Raw genomic sequence first — 19,577 nt, forward strand, 5'->3', positions numbered from 1 at the left:
TCAATTCAGCTCCAACGATTCAAGACAAGTGTGCTGGCGACCGTCAATTCAGCTCCGTATATATGGATGAAGCCTTTTTCCCGCGGATTTGTTGACGTCATGCCCCTTAGGGAGGGGGTGGATTTTTAATATCGGTACTTGTACTCCGAATTGGAAGTTAAAATTTACATCAAATTAATCCACTCCGCTAGCATATCTGCTGGATAAAATATGAACTCCAGGTGATCACAGATTTAGGAGATATGGATGGATTTAGCTCCTCACATTTCGCGCCTTCGTAAGCGTCTCTGACAACGTGGTCTTCTTTTAGCCAATGAGATTCAAGCTGTCCGGTTTCCAAGAAATCCAGCCTTCAATTTAATTAATTTGCCATTAAGTATTGATTATTTTTCCATGCGTGACATCTAATAAATTCATTACATTCATCCGCGTACTCATATTAATTTATTACTGAATACTTTTGTAGTTACGAAAATATCTCATCCATCATTCCTTAAGATGGTATCACTGAGTCTCCCATCAAATTTTTACTATTGGCCGGCAAGCGGTCACGTGATTTAAATCTCCACCTGCTCGAACTTAGGCTAGCGAACGTACACTCAGCCGCTGTACTTTTCCATGAGGTCATGGAATTTCCGTCCTACCAAAAATATCCCAAGGTCTTACTCATGTGGTGGGTTTTCTTTGTATGACTCTCCCCCTTCCTCTTTCTGACCAAGACTTATTTGTGGACTCTGTATTTCCTTGTACGCCAACTAATGATATTCCCTGCTGTGAAGTAGCTAAAAGTTGTCGGGTTGAGCTAATCCGTCAGGCTCCAGTCTGTCGTCCTTCCTTCGCTCTGATTTCGACATTACCTAAACGAAATATTTTCAAATACACTCCTCTGTATTTCAATAAATGTCTCATATTATTTTACCGATCAAATCATGATTGATTATGGGCCTAAGTCACTCGGGTTCATCTTCCTCTTGCCCAGGTAAAAAAAAATCTAGTGAGCATCATGAGATTTTTTTTTTTAATGATGTGTCCATATCATCACTATCATGATTTGACATTGGATCCTCTGTTCTGCGACGGCTATTGATTTCGTCTCTCAACATCTGGTTCCTGAACCTTAATTCCTCGTTCTGTCTTTCGATTTGATGGATCGTATTGACAAATTCCTGCACGTCGCTGTCTATCTCTCCACACTCTGGACATGGCCTTGCTTCAATTGGTGTATGGATTACTTGGACTTCTTCTTCCCTTCCGTCATCTTCTTCATCATCTTCTTCGACATCATCTTCTTCCGGCTCGTCATCTGCTTCCTCTCGTTCATCCTCTGCTTCTAGTCACATCCTTTTGTTTTCTTGTCCCGAATCGAACGTCGGTGCATTCGGGTTCAAGTCGCTGCCCCCTTTCCTTGCTCTTTGGAATTGCAAGCTCTCCGCTCCTGTTGCTTCCTCATCACGGCCTCGATCATGGATCGCCTCCTTCCATTTTCTCTTGTTCAGCTCTTCTATATACCGCCTAGACTCTTGGTATCTGTCATCCTTCTCCTGACGAGATCCTCCCTGGTAATATCTCGGGTTCCCTTGATTCCTAGCTGGATACGGCCTGTAATTACTTCTCTGGCATCCACGGTATCCCCTGTCGGCTCGAAAATTCCCTTGGTTTGTTTGCCGGTTGCCTTCCGCAAAATTCCTTGGTCTCGTCCATTGTCGCGGCTTCCACTCCGTATTATATGCTCGACGAGGTTCTGGATCAGTACTAGTTCCCTGGTTCTTCGTACTAGTGGTCTTCGGCTCGATTATCCGTTCGATATTATTCACCTGTTGGTCCCTGCTCCTAATTTGTCTTGGGTTCGAATGATGCGTTGTGAGGTCTAATTGACGTAATAAAGCCTCCGCATCGACAGCTGTCTGGACATTTGACGCTATCATCATTCGTTGGACCTCGAATGGCAATTGTTTTCCAATGGCGCTAATCAATTCTGTTTCGCTCATTGGATTATCAAGCTCTCGTAGCTTGTGAAATTGTGCCACAAAGTAATCTGAGAATTTCGTGGGTGAAGATGTTGAATATCGTCTGGAGTATACTTCCAGCCTTAACTCCTGCTGTTCCTGAATACTCCAGAACTTTTGGAGAAAAGCCCGCCGAAATCCTTCAAAATCTTCAAAGGTATACAAGAAAGCCCTGAACCATACAGCTGGTGCTCCGTCTAGGAATTTCTCTACCGTTCGCAGTTGTCGCTCTACTGGTATTTTATTCTCACTTATATAACCGGCGATTTCCCGGATGAAACCTTTCGGGGTGACATGCCCACGGGCATCGAACTTTGGTGGCTTGTCATCAGACATCTTAATGACGTGTACCACCGATGTCGGGATAGCACTTGATGACGTAGACGACCCATCTCTGTTTTCAAACTTGAAACCGTGTGTATCAGCATGGGATAGGCCTCCTTTCTTATGAATCCCCTGGTTATCATGGGGTTCGTATTCGCGATATTGGAGGTTAAAATCTTGGCTAGACGCTGATGGTTCCAACCTAGCCTTCAACATCTCCAAGTCTTTTCGGATGTCATCCATTCCGTCGGGATTACAACTGGCTATTTCTTTTGTGCCGGAATTTTGCCCATTATACGCCTTGCATTGTTCTAATAGGCGAACTTCCGTGTCGGCAAATGATTGGCCCTGTTCGATTAGATCTTCCGTCCGCTGGAATAACGCTAAGTTTGCGTCTTCGCACTTAGTTATTCTCTGGCTACGGTCTTCTAAATTTATAGTTAGTTCTTCGACTTTGTTTTTCAGTCCTGCTACGATGACAAGTGTACGTGCGGCTTCCCCACGTAACTCGTTCATGCCCTTGTCATGCTTGTCCAAGGTGCCAGCTATCTGCGCGCATTTTTCTTCTACTTGTCCCCGGACGATGTCATTCTCCTTCCTACACTCATCCCGAATTTCCTCTATGTGTGATTCTATGTCTTTTCTGTCAGTTAATCGTAGAGCGGCGAGTTCCTTGACACTAGCGTTCAATTTTTCCTTAATTTCTGCGCGTTCCATTTGAGCCTCATCTCTAACGCGGTCAACCTTTTCATTAACGATGGTAATGTACGCATCCATGTGCACTTTTAATTCGTCTTTCGCGAAGTGACATGCTTCCTGGACTTGAGTTAATTGGTCCCTAAGTTCCTGTCCCATCGCTACGCTCGCGGCCTGAACTGCATCTATTTGTGCCTTGAGTTCTGTTTTATTAATTTCACACGCAGCCTGTACTCGGTCGATCTTATTCTCTAGTGAAACACTCGCGGCCTGTACTTGGTCGATTTTGTTTTCTAATGAAACACTATTAACCTTCATTTGTTCTGCAAGTTCATGTTTAGTTGAAACATTATCAGCCTGCATTTGATCAACTTTATTTTCTAATGAAACACTATTAGCCTGTACTTGATCGAACCTACGTTCCATGTTCAGAGTTAAGTTCCGCATTAAATCCTCTAACGTGAGAGCTTTCATCTCTCCCTGTCCTTCTACCACCATGTCCTGGGATCGCTCCCCACCGTCGTCAGACATTATAACTTTTCTTGAGAAAGCAAAAGGGCCGATCGGCCTCTCGCCTTGCTGCACACGAAGGAATACGCTATTGGGTCTAGGCCCTATCCTATGACATTATACCCCTACACTAACTTTCATTTAACAAAAAAAAAAAATTTTGACTTTAAAACTTGTTTACATTTGCAGGTCATTCAACTTGAATGCTGGCTTGCGCCTAAGATTTCACAATAAACCGCTCCAATATAACAACAACAACAACATTAAAAACAACGACGAAGTTGGAAATCTCCTGCCCTGAAATACGTTAATTTTAATTTATACCATCTCAACCTCTTTTTAACTAATAACTTGAACTGGTGCTCAGTAATATTTTTACCATTTCAAGCCTTCCTAAACAGCTGTTTATAATATTCATCTCATGTCCAATGACATTTAAATGGAGTCCTGAATTACCAACATAATATTAAATTTCATATGGGAAAAGAGAAACATCAAATCTTCGAGCTTATTGAATTTTGAATCATTGCCAAACTTGAAGAGATTAGCAATGGATTATATTAATAACTAGCCAAATCTAGCTCCGTTCGAAACTAACCTTACTCTAGCATGATATTACGTTACAAGTGAACACACACTTGACCGTGATGCGGTCATCAATTAATAAAAATCAAAAATTTAAAAATATAAAATTTTGAAAAAAAAGTATAAAAATATAAAAATTGATTAGCAATAAAATTGGCCTCTCTGCCGTTCTTAAAGCAACACTTTGCCGTTCTTAAAGCCCCACTTTGGGCCAGCCATTTTGCACCCGTCCACCTCCCGAGTCCCAGACTAGCATTTATCTCAGGGGTGTCGGTTCATTATTTAAATCATCAAATATAAATATAACGGCATAATAGAACACGGGGATGAACGGAGCAACTTAACATTAAAAGGGGGAAGGCTCGATTGTAACTTGAATTTAAGGACTCCATGATAGGACTAGGAAGTGACTGTTACTTTAACAAGGGCATCATCTAACTACAATAAAAAGATTATGAGAGTGGTTTCCTTTGAAATAATTTGCCAGAAGGAGCGGTTTATTACGCCATTTGACGTATAAAACTTTGATACACGTGGCAACAATATTTGAATTTACACACATGTTACATATATAAATCACTTGCCATACCGCAAGTGGTATCAATATCTTGCTGCGTTGCTTCTGAAATAAAATGACATTTTGGAGGTATAATTTACGGATCGATTCCATTTGAATCGAACCGTTACTCAAGGATATAGCTTCCTTCTATCGGGAGCCCGAGCATAACCCATGTTACGGTCGGCTTCCCGATTTAACTAAGATGATGTACTCCGGCTATGTACATTTTTCCGAGACCGGTACTCGGACTGGGTAATGTTTCTCGTGAAGTGCGAAAACTGGATTCCACGGACAGTCCCTATCTTACGATATCCAGCTGATGCCATACCAATGAATTAGCATATACATATTATTTACATGTGATCTGAATTGTCACCAGTTAGCCTCAGTAGACTACTGACACAGATGAGATAACGAGAAGCGGTGGGAAATACCGTGGCCATGGCCCCCCTCGCATCGCGAGCGAAGTAAACAAACACGCAAGTATGTAACATCGTCCCATACGGAGACCGTACAATAAAGAGGTACCAAATGACTCTAATATTGTCATTCTCATTGTTCAAACATACGAATAGAGGGATATCGTCACCAAATAATTTAATTCACGATATTATCATCCTCGAAATTATTATTATTATTATTATTATTATTATTATTATTATTATTATTATTATTATTATTATTCCTCAACGGTTCCTGGCACTGTCACGTTGATTAATATCGTCATTATTATGCGGGATGCAAACACCAAGTGGTTATTACTGTTATTATTATTATTATATCCCTCTCGTGATTATTATTATTATTATTAATGAATAGGTGACTCAAGATATTATTATTATTATACACGTCACTTAAGAGGTTATTATTAATGGACCGGTCACTTCCGCCAAATTATATATTAAGATATCGGTCGCAATTACAAATTAATTCACTGATCAACCAATGACATCATTACAGTTATTATTATGACAATTATTATTAATCCGACCGCGGTGATTTAACATCGTCCTTACATTGTTATTATTATCATCGGTTGCATATTATCATTTAGATTCCCGTTTAACATCGTCATCAACGCTCAATTAATTAAGGCGGTCCAATCCTTTATCTGCAATATTTATTATTATTATTATCACGACATCATGATTGTTCACACTCGTTATTACAATGAATACAATATACGACCATTTCTGTGGAATCTGAACTCTCATTATCCTTAGATCCGTTGTATCTCAACGAATAACTGTGCAGTCTATTTATTTCGTACATGCTGTCACGGGTTCGAATTCTACCCGCTGCGTAACTCAGTATTTCTCTGTGACACTGCCCGTACATTTTACACTCATATCAATATCCTAAGTGTCTCTCGTACGGAATTTATTTTCCTCTCTATCTCAATATTCCTCGATTCATTTATTTATTCCTCACAGAATTATCAACTGACTTATTTATTCATTTCGGACATCGTACGACCTTTTATTATCTGACTGCAAATTCTTTCACATTTTCTATCTCATTTGGATCTATGCCTTAGTTCATTCTCCACAAATAATCGTAACATCTTGAAATTATATTTACCAAAATTTGACAATCATGGTCTCGTAATATTAGCACTACATGTTCCGGCTAATGAATCGCAACTTCAAAACGCGACATTTATACGTAAAAAAATATTGGACCGTAATTTAAACCACACGTTCATTAACATGTACGGATTATTAACACCGATCTACATTTCAATATTATTAATCGATCAAATTAAGTTATCACGCACTTTAATTCCAAATTAAAACGACCTCCCGTCATTAAATGATTCCCAATAAACTCAACACTTGATCACATAAATTATTATTATCTCCAAATCATATTTAAAAAAAATATCTTCTTCAAAAAAAGTAGTTATATTATTTATTTATTATTATTATTAATATTTAAAAAAAATAATAATTTCGCCTGTAATACGGTAGTCCACTCTTATTATGTTTAACGCATAACCCCTTGTACAAAGTCGATTTATTCTGGCACTGATCACTCCAGATATGATTTACTTGGAAATATTATATTAATCGCATCTCACAAATTTAACAACTTCACTTTGAAAATATGACCATATTAATTTCAACAAAACACACTTGGTATGGCGAAGCTGGATTTTCCTTCCATGTCATTAAATGGCTCGTTAAAATGACAAAACATAAAAGCACATATCGGGTCTTATTTAACTAGCATAATCAAAATCAAATGTAAAGAAAATTATCGACTACAAAGAAAATATGAATGCATGCATGACTTAACGTACTACACTATATATACAAATTTACATCTCCAACAAACTGAATACATAAAAGACCCGATTATTTACATTATTATGATTTACTACTGTCCGTGCTACAAATTTAGGATGGGGTCGTTAATCGACCCATCTTGTTACAGAAGGTAACCAAGTATAATCAAATTATTCCCATTTTTCCCATCACGATAACATTTCCCAAATATATTTTACAGTTTAGTACTCATCTTAGTTATCGGTATTCCATTGCAGCTTTGCAGACGAGAGGCTTCATCCAGCCCCTCTCTGCGTTTTACTCCTCCATCCTTGATGGCGTAGTTTCACAAAAGATTTCCTGGCACATTATTATTTTACACTCCTATCTTGATTACCACAAACCTTCACCATTTACAACGTTAACACAACAAATTTCTATCCTAGACCCAAGAATTTAATATATTTACACTATTTAATCTTCGTCCACCTACCGCACAATGGACCTGGACACGTATGACGAGGTGTCAACTATTTCGCCCGTCGCGATACGCCCGATTTATACGGCATTCTTGACGTGTTCATTACATCGGTTCGGTATAGCTAAGTACAGGCTACTACTTCCTTAAAGTACTGTTCGTCACACAGTCTATTATGTACGTACTTATGGTGATATATTTTATACTACTCTCTTGCAGGGTAATTACTTTACATCACTGATATTCACAAAGGACAAACACTGTCCTACGTTAACATTTTCTAATTCCTGATGCTTGAGCGCGATCACATTTTACAAACACCGGCGGATGCTCGCGCCATTAAATGACTGTACGTCCGTAGAATTCTAAGTTACCGGCGACCAACAGTTCAACTCCCGATATTCAATTCACGTGTGCTGGCGACCGTCAATTCAGCTCCAACGATTCAAGACAAGTGTGCTGGCGACCGTCAATTCAGCTCCGTATATATGGATGAAGCCTTTTTCCCGCGGATTTGTTGACGTCATGCCCCTTAGGGAGGGGGTGGATTTTTAATATCGGTACTTGTACTCCGAATTGGAAGTTAAAATTTACATCAAATTAATCCACTCCGCTAGCATATCTGCTGGATAAAATATGAACTCCAGGTGATCACAGATTTAGGAGATATGGATGGATTTAGCTCCTCACATTTCGCGCCTTCGTAAGCGTCTCTGACAACGTGGTCTTCTTTTAGCCAATGAGATTCAAGCTGTCCGGTTTCCAAGAAATCCAGCCTTCAATTTAATTAATTTGCCATTAAGTATTGATTATTTTTCCATGCGTGACATCTAATAAATTCATTACATTCATCCGCGTACTCATATTAATTTATTACTGAATACTTTTGTAGTTACGAAAATATCTCATCCATCATTCCTTAAGATGGTATCACTGAGTCTCCCATCAAATTTTTACTATTGGCCGGCAAGCGGTCACGTGATTTAAATCTCCACCTGCTCGAACTTAGGCTAGCGAACGTACACTCAGCCGCTGTACTTTTCCATGAGGTCATGGAATTTCCGTCCTACCAAAAATATCCCAAGGTCTTACTCATGTGGTGGGTTTTCTTTGTATGACTCTCCCCCTTCCTCTTTCTGACCAAGACTTATTTGTGGACTCTGTATTTCCTTGTACGCCAACTAATGATATTCCCTGCTGTGAAGTAGCTAAAAGTTGTCGGGTTGAGCTAATCCGTCAGGCTCCAGTCTGTCGTCCTTCCTTCGCTCTGATTTCGACATTACCTAAACGAAATATTTTCAAATACACTCCTCTGTATTTCAATAAATGTCTCATATTATTTTACCGATCAAATCATGATTGATTATGGGCCTAAGTCACTCGGGTTCAGTAGATAATTCCAAGTTTGATCCTAAGATCCACAATCGGACACTGTAGAAAATACAGCCAATCCTCAGCCATCTCCTAAACAAATTTTCCTATAATCATCTGGATTCAGAACAATGTAAATAATGTTAGTAACCCATTTGGATTCATAACAATGAAAATAATGTACATAATGTTAGAATCCCATTATTCGGGAGATAGTAGGTTCGAACCCCACTGTCGGCAGCCCTGAAAATGGTTTTCTGTGGTTTCCCATTTTCACACCAGGCAAATGCTGGGGCTGTACCTTAATTAAGGCCACGGCCGCTTCCTTCCCACTCCTAGCCCTTTCCTGTCCCATCGTCGCCATAAGACCTATCTGTGTCGGTGCGATGTAAAGCAACTAGCAAAAAGAAAAAAAATCCCATTATTGAAGAATAATAATTACTATTATATTAGATTAAACTAATTATGTACACATTTATGAGGGAAATATTTAAATATCACAAAGTGGGAAAAAAGTACTCAGGGCAGGTAAATGAAATGTCGTACGGCTTTTAGTGCCGGGATATCCCAGGACGGGTTCGGCTCACCAGGTGCAAGTCTTTCTATTTGACACCCGTAGGTGACCTGCGCGTCGTGATGAGGATGAAATGATGATGAAGACAACATATACACCCAGGCCCCGTGCCATTGGAATTAACCAATTAAGGTTAAAATCCCCGACCCGGCCGGGAATGGAACCCGGGACCCTCTGAACCGAAGGCCAGTACGCTGACCGTTCAGCCAACGAGTCGGACTCAGGGCAGGTTACGCATGTGGAGAATATAGTAAGTGCCCAGTTAAGTGGTTAAGTGATAGATGAGCTATCAGTTTTAACAGTTTAGAGATCTCAAATAGAAGTGAAGAAATGTGGCACATTTTTTAACTTTGACAACTGTTTTAATGGCAAGCATAATTCTTTAACGAGGATTCATGTAATATTTTAATAACACATCCAGGGTTTTATATATTTTAAGTGGAATGTAGTAATATAGAGTGGAAAGGTTCTTTGATATGTTATGTTGATATTATATAATTGGGTAATGAAGGGATTGGAAAAGTCCCAAAACATGCACCAAAAATAAATATGTGAATAATAATTGATTGTTACATATGTAAGTATTGCTGAGGCGGACCATTATAATATTTAAATACTCAATACAGACCATTCAGCCAAAATATGGTCAAAATTATTTTACAAAACTATTCTATTGCAATTAAATAATTTTGTTAGCCAGACCCACCTAGCTGTGAAGCTCATGATGCCTTGTTTTTGGCTACAGCTAAAGCTTTCACTGGTTACATTTCACTTGTAACTGCGTATCCATATTGTCTCTTATCATCTACATAATCACATAGCCTCTTCACTTCTGTTAATTCAACCCTCTTAGTGCCACGCTCTCGTGCTGACAGCGTGCAAGGAATGCCAGGCAGATTAGTAGCATTTTGCAAGTCCCTATTTAAAGTGCCACATAATTTACAATTTTGTATATTTTGACTTTAAGCTATTCCGGCCTGGGCCTGAATATCCCTAACAAACATTATGGACTGGGCAATTTTAAGGTTTAAAAAATATATCTCTCTGTACATCATCATCATCATCATCATCATCATCATCATCATCATCATTATTTCCCTTTATCCATCTGTAGCCGGGTAGGGGAAAATATGGTTCCTCTCCATTTTCTTCGGTCTTTCCACCACTCCTCCTCCAACACTGTGTCCCAGTCCAGGTTTTTTCCTATAATACTGCGTTGGATTGTGTCCGTCCATCTCAATCGTGGTCGACCACAGCCTCTCCTTCCGTGCATTTGCATTTCCATCACCTTTTTTGGCATTCTTTCGTCACTCATTTGCTTTACATGCCCAAACCATATTAGCCGGCTCTTCTCAATTCTATCATTCATTTTTTCCACTCCAATTTCTTCCCGGATTTTCTCATTCCTTATTTTGTCTCTTCTACTCTTCTGTAACATACTCCTCAAGAACTTCATTTCGGCTGCCTGTATTCGACTCTCATCCTTCTTTGTCATTGTCCCAAGTTTCTGCCCCATAAGTAGTTTTGGGTACGTAATACATCTTGTACATAGTTTCCTTTGCTTCCATTGGCTTCGTTGTCACATAACATGTTTCTTACACTATGATAGAAACAGCTTCCATCTTGAATCCTCTTACTAATTTCAGCATCCAGTCGGGCATTCTCCATTAATTCACTCCCCAGGTATTTAAATGTTTCCACTACTTCCAGGGGATTGTCTGCAAGCTTAATTTGACCTTTCCCTTCTTTCTCCCCTCTAGTCATAACAAGGGTTTGATGATGATGATGATGATGATGATGATGATGATGATGATGATGATGATGATGATGATTCTTCGATCTTCCCATTCACCACATCCAACTGTTCTTGAACCTTCCTGTCGTCTTCTCCCCAAATCACAATATCATCTGCAAATAACAGCATGTTCATTTTTCTTCCTCCATATTCTGCTTTTGCTGTTCTCATGATGTCATCCATTACTATGGTAAACAGGATTGGTGATAGAACACTTCCCTGCCTCAGTCCACTAGTGATTTTGAACCAACTTGTCCTGCCAACTTGTGTTTGCACGCAAGTACAAAATTCCTTGTACATTGCCATGATCATTTTTATTAATCCATGTCCAATTCCTTTTTGCACCAGACTGCCCCAAACTTTAGTCCTGGGGACACTGTCATATGCCTTTTCAATGTCTGTACCTATAGGAGATATTTGCATGATTCTTTTTTCTTTGTACTTGTTTGAACATCTAGTTTTGAAAAATGTGTTTGTTTCACGTCAGCTGTCACTTGGGTTTTAAAAAATGTTTGCATATTATACCGTGTTTTGTGAATGAAAAACATTCAGACAGATTACTAAGTACAGTTTTCTGAAATACTGTTATTTTTACCCTATTTTGAAAATGTAAAATGTGCATTGCAATTAAAAAATAACAATAATGAAAATGGGAAATCTGTATGAAATTTTATGTATATTATATTGATAAATTTTGTCAGAAGTTGCACTGAAATGTAAAATTATGTATTCCATTTACCACAAAAGACTTCTGTTCAAGAGAAAATACAGTCTTCTAAACATAATTTGCCTTTGTGTGGTAAATTTCAAAACAGTGCAAAGTCCTTCTTCACATACTGGGCAATAATATGTTGTCTATTCTTGGCCCATTTGTGCATAAAATTATAATTACATATCTTCACTACCATCTTCACTCCGAGTATCTTCGCTAACATCACCCTCCGAGCCACTATTGTCATATAAAATATCGAAAATTTCCCTTTCATCAAGCACTTTTTTCCCTGAGAAGCCATCTCTTAGAGCACATTGAATGACAACATCTACTAATGCATACTCATCGAAAATATCGTAAGCACTCTGACTGAGACAGATAATACTGCCATCTGCTTAAATACTCTTGTAACTAATACATGAAGAAACATGACGTAGCCACCAGAATGCGTACTTAGTTCGTTCTCGATTTTTAATGAATTGTCAAACCTTACAACGGGCTATGCTCGCAGTTAGGCTGCGAAGAGTTAAACTTGCAGGAAGTGTTGAGGATGGTATTACTTACTACCGACAATGGTTACAATACTGTTAAGTTTCAAAATATATTTTTTTAAAAACATTTTCTGAGCACATTGAAAACAAGAAAATCAAATTTCAAAAATAGCAATAAAAATAATTCAAAATTAAAATTATAGACAAAATGTGGTAATTCCTCTGCACTGCAGCTATCCACATGAATAAACACAGAAAATTTTTAAAGTATCTGTTTGGTAGTTCTGTAGGTAATTAGTTATGTGACTGCCAATCGTCATATGACCAGAGAAACACATGAAATTCAGAAATCCAGTGTGCGTAACTAAATAAACAAATGAGATGCTAGTGATAAAAGTAGAAATTATGCTCTTTACTTTATGGACACAAAACATGAGATATTGCCACCTGCCATTCATAATTGTGCTGAATGTGGATAGTAAGGCGCACTGTTCAAACAACGATATTTCATTGCTGGCATTTCATGTACAAGTACCAAACAACAATATATCGTTGTCTGACATTCTAAAGGTTAATTTTGTCTGTATATTCTTGCAGCAAAAGAGTATAACTCCATGATTGTGAAAGTCTGTTGGCTTGTGAAGCTATAGCAAGCATCTTAAGCTTGTTGAAGGTAAAAGATACAATCTCGTTGCAGCTACACCAAGATCGTGGTTCAGGGAATGGCTAGAGCGGAGATGATCCTCAAAGTGGTGATGGCACCAAGTGAACCAGCACAAGCGTTTGTGGAACAGTTCATCCAGCTTCTGCCCGACGCCAACGAGGCAGAGCTGCGTAAACTGCTCGACATGAAGGTAGGTTACATAAAAAGAGTTTCATTTGTAAGCCCGTATTGTCAATCTTAACAAGTGTTACAAGTGGGTAAATTTATAATAGCAATGTATAATTACTATAATCTATCAGCTTCATTGTCCGTATTGATAGTTTGAGCACAAAAGTATGAAGGATGAGAGTTTTCCACCTAATCAATACGTTATTATACAAAGTGTCTAAGAATTTCAATTACATTAAAATACAGTACCGGTTTCGACCTGTTAAATGGGTCATCATCAGCTGTTATGAATCTGCTTATTCAATAGCGACTATACAGAATATAATAATTTTTCATCCATAGGGCAACATATCGAAGATCACAAACATAAGTTCACTAATATCGAGAACAACATGGAAATTTTAAATATGAACTCCGCACCCTTTGCTCAATATAATGGAAAATTTCTACATCAGCATGGACCAGTATGCTAATCCTAACTTCAACTTAAATGAAATCACAGATAAAACAAGCATTCTTTACACCACAGCCATTCCCATTCTAAAAGACACATATCTAATAAGAATCAGCAAACACAAATCCATACACACATCCCAAAAGACACATCCTACTCTACCCCACCCCCTCCACAATCTGCTTCCCCCTCCCCACTACCTCTCATTCTTAAAGCTACAACAGCTACACGACGTACATGTAACAGTGTGCAGCACGCTCCCGACCCTGCTCAATAACATATCCAGCTCGCATGTAAGTAACACACACAATAGTTCACAACCCATTTAGCAGGCACTCTCTGTTAGTTATTCTAATTTCTACCTTCCTCTTCTTATTTCTCAGATTTTTTGACTTTACCTGGGTGGAATGCAAGTATGAAGAGGGGAGCTCTCACACTTACTTTTATTGATTTCAATACATCCTGCACAGCAACTTATGCCACAACAAGATGTCTTAGTAAAAATTAGCATGATTATCAGCAGTGATATGGACTGAGAGAGCATAGTGCCTGTAAAACAAGTATAGAACCTCAAATTCTACTGAACATAATGTTCCGCGCATATTTTCAGCCCAACAATGCACTTTTGAATCTACCCTGTACAACCGTTGGACATAATGCTGGCAGTGCAGCATAAGATATTGAACTTGACACAAGGATATCAGTGACTCTTTAAACTTTAAAAATTGTTTCTTGTTTTTAACATTACAGCATAATATAATTTTTTTTGGAATATGTGGCTTTTGTGGGACTCCAGGAAGTCAAATCCTTTTAACTTCAAAAACTGTACCATATGTATATATTTTGACATTAAGCATGACATTTTATTAGAATAGTGGCATTCTTGTTTAATCTTAGTAATGTTTTATTCTGTACAGTCGCTATTGAATAAGCAGGTTCATCAACAACTCTGTTAGTGGCACTCAGACTGGCAAGATTGTTTCACATTGCACAAGGTTCTTTTGGTTCCTATTGATTTTGGACTGCCTCATCAGAATACGGCAAGATTTCATTGTTCCACAAGATATGTCCAACAACTTTGTCAACATTAACCTTATTCTGGACTTATTGGACAAATTATTCCCTCTGCGCTTATGCTGAATTCTAGAACTTATCAGAAACATTGGACTTCGTTTACTTCAGACTTTATTCGATTTTTATATGTGCCGCATAAGACTAATTGTCAACCAGTGCCTTTCTTTTTATCTTATGATTAATTTTTAATGAGACATTTACATAAGATTTTATGTGTCACATTTTAACATAGCTTTGTCATACTCACTACAATTTATTCAATACCATTGTATGTATGTATATCTTTCCACCATTTTCCCATCCTTTCATTCTGTCTTTTATCTTTCCGCGCTACTCTGTTTTAGGAATATGATTTTTACATTTGTATCTAGGCTAGGCTGATAATGGTCCTTGTAGGACCGAAACTAGTACCTCGCAAAAATCACATTGTAATGTTTTTGTAAACATCACATGTTTGTAAAGTATTGAGAAGGTGGATTATACATTTATATTTATTTTTATGTATCATCAACAGCTGACGATGACCTATTTAACAGGTCGAAACCGGTACTGTATTTTAATGTAATTGAAATTATTAGACACTTTGTATAATAACGTATTGATTAGGTGGAAAACTCTCATCCTTCATACTTGTGTGCATTGTGTAATTGTATTTACTCATTCGGGAGAAATAGGTCAGGTTATATCCATATAACATCTGCATGAAATGGGTCCGAGGTCATGACGGAGTAGAAGGAAATGAGAGAGCTTGCCAAAGCAGTTACTACTTCTTCTGACGCCTTGTTGATATATGAAAAGTCCCCTATGTCTCGTGTACAAAAGGAACCGAGGGAGTATACACAAAATATGTGCAACAACCAATAGATCACCAGCACTAATGGCCAGCTAACAAGGGAGTTGTTCTTTCCAAATATTCAAGACAGACTACAAAGTAGGTTTTTGCAACATGAACATATTATAACTCAGTTTTTGACAGGACATGGGAAGTTTGGATCATACTTCGAGAGGTTTGGAATCAGCATTCAGAAGCCCTACAGCTGTACCTGTGAAATGCAACAAACTGTTCCTCATCTTTTATTTGAGTGTCTGATTTTTAACAGGAGTAGATATGAATTATTAATGCATTTAAACATGTGTAATAAAGAATACCAAGCACCTCTCACTATGGTATTTCAGAGAAGATGCTGTTATAAAGTGTTTGTTAAATTTCTCCATCTCATTTATAAGTCATCTCTATTTTAATTCAATTGTCATGTATTAACTTAGTCTCACTATCTATAGCCCTAATATACTACTTGTAAAATAGGGTTTGTAATGAGAAATTCAATAATAATAATAATAATAATAATAATAATATATCCATATAACCTATCTTGTGCAGGTGCGACGAAAAATAAGTACAGTGATGGCTCTTTTTTGTATGGAACATAGTAAGTTTTTATGCAGATTACTGTAATGTTTCTCTCTCAATGAATGCCTGTATTTAGAATTCCGTCTCAGGTATTTGAATCACTTATTTATGAAAGGCCTCTTGTCACATTTTTAAATAAATCCACTTTTGTGTGAAAATGGTATCTTAATGCTTCCATACATTGTTTATGAAAAGTCTCTTCTTCCATTGCTCCAATACTGTCATTAGACCACATGAAATATGCGTTTATTTAAGAAAGGCCTCTTGTCTCGGACAAGAGGCTGTTCATAATCAGAAGTGTTGTGGCGCACTGGGAACCAGTTTTTTTTGTTAGTTTGGTTCTATTGTGTTGGTCACATTTGTTTTCTGTCACAGTTTTCTGAGTGTTCTCAACACTGAGGTTATGTTTACATTTACACTGTGGTTGTGTAAAGCAAGTTTCATGTTAGTTCTGTGTGAAATATTTCCTTAAAAATGTTCTGTTTTCTTAGTAAAGTGAACAATGTCAGATAGTGAGGGTGAAAGTCCTAACGAAGGCGGTTTAGAAGTATGTAAAAAGCATAAGAAAGGCAAAAGGGAGTTCCTTACTGTATCAGTATACCATGAATGTATCTTTGAAAAGTCAAGAAAAGGACAAGCCTCAGCATCTGACTTCATTGATGGAATCCAAAGGGAAACATTCCAGTTTATTTCCTGCAAATCAGATTTGGTCAGTTTGCCAACACAAAGAGCATATAAAGAAAAGATTAGTGACTTGAAAAAGGTGTTGCATTACATACCAAGTGAACATAGCTGGTTTTACAATGAGTTATTACAGTGGCTGGCTAAAAAGGAGGACTGAAAGAAAATGTGAGCACCACAAGAAGTTTGCTTTTATCTTTGTAGTTACATATCATTATATTTTTTTATTTTTCAAATAAAGAATGGCCAAACTGAACCTAGAAAGAGAGGTGCAGGAAGAAGAATGGTGGGAAGGCCTAGAACACGTTGGATAGACATTGTTAAGATGGACATCAAAGACAGGGGATCAACAGTAGCAGATGTCATGAAGAGGAAGACGTACATGAATAGAATGGAATGGAGGAGGCTCATTAACAGTACACGGGGAACAGGAACTGTGAAATGATGATGATGAAACCTAGGCATACTAATTTAAAATATTTACTTGTGTGACTGTAACAGTTATTTTACTTTGTTTTACCTCCAAAATTAGAGACAAAAAAATGGTAGCCTACTGCTATTTTGACTGGTATAAAAGTATATATATACCGTGAAACATCGTTAGTACGTTCCTCATTAACAAGTTTTCCCACTTAGCACGTCGTAAATTTGAAGTTCCGATGCCCATCGTATTAAATCTGTAAAAAAAAAATAACTCACTTAACACGTCATGTATGAAAATTTACCTTTACCGCTTAGTACGATCATATTCCCCAGACCTGAAAATGTTTTTTGTCATCCCTTGTGTATGGAACGTGATTTCGAACAGAGATAAGAGCCCTCGCCACGGGTCGGTCGGAGAAAGTTGCGCGATAAGAGAAAATTACCTTGAATTCTCGAACACCAAGTATATTGCGCCTTCGAGGGGTAAGCTGTTAGCTTCGGTAAAGTTGAGTTTTGCGTCATTGATTGGCAGCAAAGACTTTACACTAGAACAAGACAGGACAGTGCTAAGTTGAAGCACAGTAGTAGATTCCACTGCGGCTAGGAGTGCTGAATTCAGTTTTCACGCTCTTTTTTTTTTTTTTCAAAGCTGTCTTGTTGACAACGTGGTTTATGGCTGGGAGTCATCCGAAATTATGCGTCACGGAAGTTACTGCCACAAAATGAGTAACGGAAGTGTAACTCTAGCAACCGTGCAGCTGTTGGTGGATGGTCATGACCGAGAGACATAACTATGATCATTTGATTTTATCAAAGGAAAAAGTGGTTTATTTTTTGTTCTTTGTTCTATGGAAAGTTCTTTGTTGTCAGTGAGATTGTTGAATAACCCAGTGCGCTTGATTGTGCTTGTAGCCTATTTTGCATTCCTATCAGAAGTTAGAAATTTATTTATTCAAAATCATTCTTTCCAACTTAGGACACTCTCCTTCGCGCACTCGTTTTCTTTTTCCTTTCCTGTTTTGCTTATATGCATTTTCAATTTTGTCTCAGTTGCCCACAATAGTGTCCAAAATAGAAGGTGATAGTTTTAACGTTTGTGCCTACTCTATGCGCTTAAGATGTGGATTCCTATCTACTTCCTGAAGGATTTTAACTTTTTCTTCATTAGTGAGACATAATGGACCAACACAAAATTCTTATCATGAGATTACAGGAAATTAGAAACACTGACCAGGATGCTTTGGAATCTCAAGGGTACAGACTTTATAAAGGTATACCCGGGAAGAGAGTGATGAAGAATGTCCCGCAATTTGGAACAGGATTTTTAATAATAATAATAATGTTATTTGTTTTACGTCCCACTAACTACTTTTTAAGGTCTTCGGAGACGCCGAGGTGCCGGAATTTAGTCCCGCAGGAGTTCTTTTACGTGCCAGTAAATCTACCGACGCGGGGCTGTCGTATTTGAGCACCTTCAAATACCACCGGACTGAGCCAGGATCGAACCTGCCAAGTTGGGGTTAGAAGGCCAGCGCCTTAACCGTCTGAGCCACTCAGCCCGGCGAACAGGATTTTTGGTCAGCCTTAAAATAATAAACTGAGTTCAAGAATTCAAATCACAGTCTCCACAACTCTCAACGCTCACCTTAAAGGCATCTAATAAAATCTAAAAATCTAAAAATGCCCATGCTCCCACTACTGATAAAAACAACTCCTCAAAAGACCATGAGGAAACAGAAGAATTTTGGGACCTATTGGACCAGACCATAGATAACATCCCCAAACACCATGTAAAATTATTAATAGGCGACTTCAACGCTCAACTAGGCAGAGAAAGGAAATACCGTGACATCATCGGAAAATGGCCAGCACACAAGAAAACAAATAAAAATGGAGAGAGACTAGTTGACCTGTGTAGAAACCATAATTTAATCTCAAAATCTACATGTTTTAAGAGGAAACCTCAAAAACTCAAAACATGGAAACACCCTGACTACACTAAAGGAGAATGGCAACTGGATCACATCTGCATGGACAAATACCACCACAAAGAGATCTATAACGTCAAAGTCCTCCGAGGAATAGACACAGGTTCAGATCTCTACATAGTTAAAATTAAACTCACTCCCCAGAGGAGACAACAAAAGCAAGCCCTTAAAAGTAAAAGAAAAATAGATCCTACCCAGCTAATCAACAACAAAAATTAACAGAAAGCAACTGAAAAAATAAAAATCACAGATAAATTTGAAGAATTAGTACACAACCTTAAACAAATTGCAGAAGACCTGGCTCCAATTAAACCACGTAAAAAACACCAATGGTGGAACAGTGAAT

General features: G+C 38.0%; 1 protein-coding gene across 1 annotated transcript in view; it reads left to right on the forward strand.

The window, feature by feature from the left end:
• The window catches only part of Vps53 (vacuolar protein sorting 53), a 107,734-nt gene that overhangs the window by 84,624 nt on the left and 3,533 nt on the right, over window positions 1–19,577 (forward strand). The window contains exon 16 of the mRNA XM_068230540.1: window positions 13,066–13,222. Within this exon, the coding sequence (XP_068086641.1) occupies window positions 13,066–13,222 (157 nt within the window). The remainder of the gene's footprint in view (window positions 1–13,065; window positions 13,223–19,577) is intronic.

Source organism: Anabrus simplex, chromosome X (assembly GCF_040414725.1).
Source record: "Anabrus simplex isolate iqAnaSimp1 chromosome X, ASM4041472v1, whole genome shotgun sequence".
Lineage (NCBI taxonomy): Eukaryota > Metazoa > Arthropoda > Insecta > Orthoptera > Tettigoniidae > Anabrus > Anabrus simplex.